Genomic DNA, 7,857 nt, shown 5'->3' with positions numbered 1-7,857 from the left:
GCTGTGTTTTGGGTCGGTGCTGGAAGCAGTGTCGATAACAGAGGGATGTTTTGGTCACTGCTGAGCAGGGCTTGCACACAGCCAAGGCCTTTTCTGCCTCTCACCCCACCCCACCAGCGAGGGGGCTGGGGGGGCACAAGGAGTTGGGAGGGGACACGGCCGGGACAGCTGACCCCGATGACCCAAGGGCTATCCCATACCGTATGACGTCATGCTCACCGTATAGAGCTGGGGAAGGAGGAGGAAGGTGGGGACGTTGGGAGTGATGGCGTTTGTCTTCCCAAGTCACCGTCAGGCGTGATGGAGCCCTGCTGTCCTGGAGATGGCTGAACACGGCCTGCCCATGGGAAGGGGGGAATGGATTCCTTGGTTTGCTTTGCTTGTGGGCATGGCTTTTGCTTTACCTATTAAACTGTCTTTAACTCAACCCACGAGTTTTCTCACTTTTACTCTTCTGATTCTCTCCGTTATCCTGCCATGGGGGGAGTGAGCGAGCGGCTGCGTGGGACTGAGTTGCCGGCTGAGGTTAAACCATGGCATTGTGCTTCTGATGCTACCATTCCCTTAATTACAGGGCACTCATTCTTTTTTCATGAAAATGCCAAAGGCTTGCTTACCCCATTTTTTTCCACTTGGCTGCCCTGTGTGTAGTCTTTGCAACACTAAACCCATATTTATGTGCAAACGAGCGCGTTTAAGAGAATGTGGACACACTTACAGCCATGTGAAGAGACTCACACGAAGCTTTTAAAATATTTATGGATGTAATTTCTATTTCTTGCTCAGACTAGCCTTTTTTTTTTTATAAGCACCAAATGGCAGTGTGCCTCAGTTCTGCAATGCAAGTTTGTGATTTGGCCTTATATTTCTGGGTTTCTGTATTCTTACCCAAGTAACTTGGTTTGATTTTAAGGTGTATTTATTGGTTTGGTCAGTTCTCCCTGTCCACATAGAAATAATATTCTCTCTGTCCCCTGTAACTGTTCCTTCTCTCTTCTGGGTGTTGTAAAGCATACTAAATCATTACAGCATTTCCAGATTTTGCTTTTCCTGTCTGGGCGGGACAGCCTACAGGAAGAATATTTCCGAGTTTTCAGAGTTTTTAAAAAAGTGCTACACTGAACATATGAGATGAGCTGAATCTGTAAAGACTGGAGCTGTTACTGTTTCTTTGAATTTATATAAACATTCACAGAAAGTTTGTTAAGATCCACGTGCGTTCCCAGCAGCAGAGGTATTCTTACCTGCCTTATTTCCCTGAAAAGTGAATGCTTGAACGGTGTTGCGACTTGACTTTTGTTTGGAGAAAGGGAGGTAATGTTTGTTTTGTTTCATATCACACATACCAAAGTGCATTTGCTGTTGACAGTCAAAACAGGCCTTCCTACCCACTAGCTCTGCAAAGTAAATTTGGAATCTTCATTTTATGCATTATTAACAGCAATATTCATATAATTGAGGATGAGGAAATGCTACAGTAATTGCAAACTGAAACCTTTTCTTACAACAGTAGTAGTTCTACAGTAGAAGTAGTAAAATAAATGTATGTAATAAGTCATTTTGACTACAATAGTTTATTGTGCTCAATAGTGAGCTTATTATGAAAAATGGCATTCTTTGTTTCTAGAGTGGATTTTTTTTTATATTTTATATTGAAAGCAAGAGATGTAACGTTATCACATCAGAGCAATGTATGACCTCATTTGCAGCTCTGTTCTAACATACTACTTTTACATCTTTTTGTTTACAACATTTTACTTCATTTTCTTTTGCAGTATAAAGAAATGCAAAAATTATTACGAAATCCTCGGGGTGTCAAAGGATGCAGGTGAAGAAGACCTAAAGAAGGCTTACAGAAAACTTGCTTTGAAATTCCACCCAGACAAAAACCACGCACCTGGAGCAACAGAAGCTTTTAAAAGTAAAATACCATTTTTACTTGCAATTTCTTTTATGATTAAACATTGTCAGATTAAAAGAAATTCATCTGCATTGGTCACTTGTCTTTTTACAAAATTGTCAATGTGGTGTTTTCTGGCTAATATGAAACTGACATTTTTATCCAAGAAAATATTTGACCTGTATTATCTTAACATATACCTAGCAGTATAGATAAATTATGTAGACTTTTGCAGTAAGGTTTGGTTCCAGAGGATTGACTGTAATTTTCAGGTACATGGAGCGAATACTTGATCTGTGAAACCCAATTGCACTTTTTTACGTTGTTGACTTAATGTAGTCAATTGAATCTTACTATCTTGAATCTTTACTGTACTTGAGCTTGAAAAAACCAACATAATACTTGATAGCAAAATGCAGTTTTTACTGAGTCATGTGCCATGCGAAGTTAACTTTTCCTTAGAATCCCTTGTATGTGTGTAGTTTTACTACTTTTTCCACACAAAAATACTTGGGTTCAAACACGGCCTTATTAATAATTGCTTTTGACCATTTCTTAAGTAAAATTTACAGTCTGACTTGACCTGATCTCAGGCTGCCAAGCTTAGCCCTGCACAAGGGAAATTCTTGAGCAAAACTTTTTAAGGAAAACTACACCTTCATCTCAGACACAGATGAAGAAAAAGATGAATCTGTAAGAAATGATCATGCATAAATAAACAATCTGATTGTGGTACATCTTTTTTTATTTTTTTCCTGTGTGAGGTTTACATGCAGACATTTGAAAAAATCAATAGGATAAAACTCTTAAATTGAGGGAAAAAAAGAAAAAAAAAAAAAAAAGTCCTGAGCAAGACTTCTGATACAAACTTTAAGGGGTAATTATAATAATGCATTAACAATTCCAGATGAAAAATAGATAGAACATAGCAGGAAAGTTCATTGCTAACGATTATTTTAATACCTAAATGCAATGGCTCTATCTAAAAAAGATATTATTCTTATAAAATTGTCTCCAGCCCTATGAATAAAACAATTCTTCCTTGTTAATAGCATTTTAAATAATTTTTAAAATGTTAGAAATCAGTTTCTCATTATTTGATCTTTTATTTAACGTTAGCACTTTGTACAAGTTTGATTTCTTCAGCTTAATTTCACTTTCTAGTTCTTAACTAGATGAGTAAATGAACAGAAAATTTTGTAGAGGAATCTTGTTGACTAAAAATTATTTAATGAAATGTACCATTTTTGTTGCATTATATTTGAATCAAATCTGTTGTGAATGAGCATAAAATACTCGCAAGCAAATAACAGATAGTCAAAAAAGATTGCTGACCATACCATAACAGTACGGTGTCTTCACTTTATGTGCAGTCACCTGATTTATGTCTCCCTAAATTCTTAATTGTTGGGAAAATGTAAATTTTTACTACCAGTTTTATCCTCGTGCTGAGTAACAGAGGAACCTTCTACCAATATTTGGCGTCAGTAGCGTCTATCATGCTCTCGGTGTAAATTATGAGGCTTCGTTTCTTTGGGTTTTCTCCTCTGCTTAAAGGAATTTCTAATAATTATTTCTAAGGGCACCTTAAAAGGCACATAGCTAAGACTCATTAATTTTTTTTTAGATTAGATAATGTTGAAAACATTAATTATGCAAAGCCATAGTCTTATTTGCCCGTGTTGAGGTTATAGTGTTGCACCTTTCACGACCTTTTGGTGACGGATGGCTTTTTGACACTGAAAAACATAATCCCTGTGCCTTGTGTTGGTTGGCTGCAAAAGAAGCCTTTTGTTGGAGAGGCCTGGAGGAGAGAGAAGAAAGGAAAGAAGAAAAGGTTTAATGAAGATATGACTGAGTGAAGATTGTTCATCGAGTGCCAACAGAAATTTTCCTTCAGTCTGCAAGAGCTGTATGTCAGTGCACAGCAACTAGGGTTAAAGCCTGTAAAGTCAGCAGAGCTTGTGGTTTTTCGCACTCATTCTTTCCATGCTCACCTAACTCAGTTTTTCCCTTTCTACTGTCAAAATTGAAGTTGTTCGTTTGTGATAATGTAGTATGAACAGGGAAGAGCATCCAGGCCAGGCATTTCAGAATACATGTGTTCCTGTCATGCACGCATGTTGTACTCTTCATGTTATGTCATGCAAAACTTTGTCTTATTAATGTAATCCATAAAATATCTTCAAAAGCATATACAAAAATACATTCAGAGTCTTGTGGACAATAAAGTTGATGCATTCAAAGAACTCACCACTTGTCAAATGAAACCAAAGAAAACCTACTGAGTCTATGATGTTTTTAAGCTAGGCTGCTAGAGCAAACTGAGCTTTGCAATTATCCAGCTTCAAAGCTCTCATTGTAATGCTTGATGCTTTTTTTGTAACTGCAGCGAGAGAGAATATTTCCACAGGTGTAGGTGTTCCCCTAGAAAAAGAAACAAAGCTCTCCTGCCTTCTGCCTAGTTCAACAGGATAAAAGCATTGGTGGGAAACTTTGTGGAAGCTACACTAAGAAAAGTAGAGATGTTTCTGGACCTTGTTCCGTTATAGTTGATTTGTAACATACAGTAAAGGACATAATTCGCTGTGTATTCTTGACTTTGAAATTGCAGTTTTCATGCTGGAATAGCTCTTAGCTTTCATTTATGGGAGTTGTCTTTTATTCCTTGCTTCAGAAATCGGAAACGCTTATGCTGTGCTGAGTAATCCAGAAAAACGAAAGCAGTATGACCTTACAGGCAGTGAAGAGCAAACGTGCAATCACCCTAGCAACAGTAGATTCAACTTCCACAGAGGCTGTGAGGCAGATATTACTCCAGAGGATCTATTCAACATGTTTTTCGGAGGGGCATTTCCAACAGGTATTTGTATACATCAGTATAATCACCAGGATATGGTGGTACTGCCCAGAGTGGCATTAGAGTTTGTGACATTGTAAAACAGTAGAATTACTCCAGTCTGCCGCTGACCCCAACTCTTTAATCTGCATCGCAGTTAATTTTTCTTCTAATGTTGTTAAATCCCCAAAATGTGAATTCAGCTCTTTGGGGTTGCTGTGGTGATTCTGCAGTACATGAAATAACAAATCAGTTGTCTTAAAGCTTAGAATGTTTATTTTAAGCAACTTTGAAATTGTAAGATGTCTTAAAGTTGAGTTATTTTATGTGTCATTGTGCGGTAATGTTTAATGCTTTATGTTGTTGCTTCTGTATTGACCTCTAAATAGGTTGGGTTTTTTTTTTTACATGATTTAAATGTGGATATTTCTTTCCTTAGGTAGTGTACATTCATTTTCTAATGGTCGTGCTGGCTACAGTCATCCTAATCAGCACCGTCAGAGTGGACATGAGAGGGAGGAAGAGAGGGGTGATGTATGTTTAAGCACCATTGACTTTAAACTATGGATTGTGAAATTTGCTGGTAGTCGCTTTCAGTGATGTGATTGTACAGGAGTTCTGTACTGTAGAGGAGGATTTGTGCTTGCCAGTTACGTATTTTAAAACTTTGGCAGGTCATAGTCTTACTGATTGGTAAACAAACATGCAAATTTGAGAAGATAGTAGCCTGTTTTTGTAAATCTATTGTTGTATGTCATTATCTTACTAGGGAGTGGTAGTATTAGCCTAAATATGCCTCTAATTCTGGTCACTAATCCTTGTCTACATTTAAAAATTTATTTGGGCTGAGGTAAGAATTGAACTTAAGGCTCAATATTCATCTACATGAATTATATGTAGTCCTGTATAATTACATGTCATGGTATAGATGAGACCAAATCATGGCATACAATGTAACCGCATCCAGCAATTCATTTGGTAACTGCTTGTGGCTACATGCTAACCCATGGACTCTTGCAGCTTGAGCACTCTGTGAATATCGTGTATGCATTTGGAAAGTTAAGATAACACCACAGTGTCTGCGGGTTTGCAGTTACAGTTTTCCTAGCGGCTTTTGATGCTTAAAGCAGAAGGTCACACTTAGCATTAAGTCTTGTCAAATTTACCTGTTTACTTGATGCTGTTTTATGAAATATCTGGATCTGTTTTGTTCCTTAGGGAGGTTTCTCTATGTTCATTCAGCTGATGCCTATTATTGTGTTGATCCTTGTTTCCTTGTTGAGCCAGTTGATGGTATCTAACCCTCCTTACGCCTTATACCCAAGATCGTAAGTAATGCTCAATTACATTAGCTTAAAACATAGGGGAGGATATTGTAATCACCCTCTCCCACTTAAAAGTATTTTAGGGAGCCTGCCCTTAGTTGGTCCTTGATTTCCCACAGTGAGGGAAGGCATAGACGAAGCAGAACAAAACTTGAAAGTTAGGTACTAAGAACATGCTCTGAGAATGTAATGGAGAAGAGAGGTCAGCAACACCTGGAGTTTAGAAGGTCTTCTAATACAAGGCAGTGGGTCCATGCAACGTAGCATGTTGCAAAGGTGTTTGCATCTCCAACATATTTAATCGAATCCTGAAACCTTCTAGGGCTCATTATTCTTTGAGGGGTCATCTGTGCTTGCAGCAAGTGAAGTACTTGAAAGCAACTTTCATCCGTAGTTAAGTTTTGAACTAGATGAGGGCTGGGGAAATTGTCTATTCTTTGCTTCATTCTAGGTGATGGTATAATAGTTTATCTTCATTTCCTCGCAAAGAATTCTACTAGTGAAACTTACTTGTTTTGTACAGTAGGTTATATAAACCTTTTTTCCCTGAGAAAAATAACTAACTTCAGTCAAGCGTCCAACTAGCTAGTAGACTTAGCCCACTCACTACAGCTGTTTTAAAGGTCCTTAGTTCCTTGCAGAGCTCTCAGCCCCACAACAGAAAGGTTTCTTTTCTCCTCTCTTATTTTTCAGAGTTCTTTATTTCCGGATGTTTTTCCCTTCTGCAACTAAACTATTGTGATGCTTATAAACACTTCTCTTCCAAAATGTTTGCGCACAATGTTTGGTTTTTAATCTGCAGAATGCCAGCAGGAAAATGGATTTGTCAGGGCTTGCAGAAAACACTATAGAATGGAGATGCCTGTACTGGGTTGCTACAGAATAGTGACCTGTTTTTCTTTCTGTTGAGTTTGAATGTAATTTTCTATTACCAAAGCTTATATTTGTCTAAAAAGGTATGAAACAAGTGTCTTACTGAAGTGGGGTTTTTTTTGAGATCAAGGGTTTAAGCAGCAGAAGTTTAATGTTCAGGTAAATGTAGTAATTCTACTCTCTGGCAGATTATACAGCCATTCATTTCATTACTTGTCTTGAGATGGCAAATTCAGTAACGTGCTGTTCTTCTGTAATAGCAATATTTTTTAAAAGTGTATTTGTGGTGCAAAAAAAAAAAAATCATCAAATAAATACCTAGTCTTTCTCTCCCCCCTCCCTCCTTTTTTGCAGAAGTACAGGGCAGACCATAAAAATGCAGACAGAAAACTTGGGTGTCGTTTATTATGTCAACAAGGACTTTAGAAATGAATACAAAGGAGTGTCATTGCAGAAAGTGGAAAAGAGCGTGGAAGAGGATTACGTGTCCAACATTCGTAATAACTGTTGGAAGGAGAGGCAACAAAGTAAGTTTGGTAACATGTATAATTTCATGAAAGCATGCATTACTACGAAAAAAGATTGCCTCAGGCAAGAATGAAGTGCTTCTGTTATTAAAAATATCTGAATGAGAGAGCAAATGTAAGGTTCTGTACTGTTTCTCACTTCTGAAAGTGTCCCCCGTGTCACTTAATTTCTGTGTTTTACTCAGTGACCTAACAACCGTCTCCAAATCATCATCAGTTTTAACTTGTTACTCTATTATCTGTGACCATTTTGTGAGCCTTTCATGTTCTGCAAGAACAGCGCTGCTAAAATGACATCAGTGTTGAAACCAGATAATTTCAGCTTTTCAGCTGGTAATAGCTCACCAGATAAACAATGCACTCATGAACTGTCAGTAAACTGACCAGAAGCAA

General features: G+C 37.8%; 1 protein-coding gene across 1 annotated transcript; it reads left to right on the top strand.

The window, feature by feature from the left end:
* Positions 1-203: 203 nt before the first annotated feature.
* On the top strand, positions 204-7,464 carry DNAJB14 (DnaJ (Hsp40) homolog, subfamily B, member 14; the record flags this gene model as incomplete). The annotated part of the gene is made up of 6 exons (XM_009707357.1): positions 204-247; positions 1,776-1,921; positions 4,578-4,763; positions 5,179-5,273; positions 5,958-6,067; positions 7,292-7,464. Coding segments are annotated over exons 1-6 (754 nt in total), but the record flags the coding sequence as incomplete, so codon positions are not given.
* Positions 7,465-7,857: the final 393 nt, after the last annotated feature.

The sequence above is a fragment of the Cariama cristata genome, unplaced genomic scaffold (genome assembly GCF_000690535.1).
Source record: "Cariama cristata isolate BGI_N322 unplaced genomic scaffold, ASM69053v1 scaffold3139, whole genome shotgun sequence".
In the NCBI taxonomy this organism is placed as follows: Eukaryota; Metazoa; Chordata; class Aves; order Cariamiformes; family Cariamidae; genus Cariama; species Cariama cristata.
The sequence above is the reverse complement of the archived record's forward strand: the minus strand, read 5'-3'. Positions and strand labels throughout refer to the sequence as shown.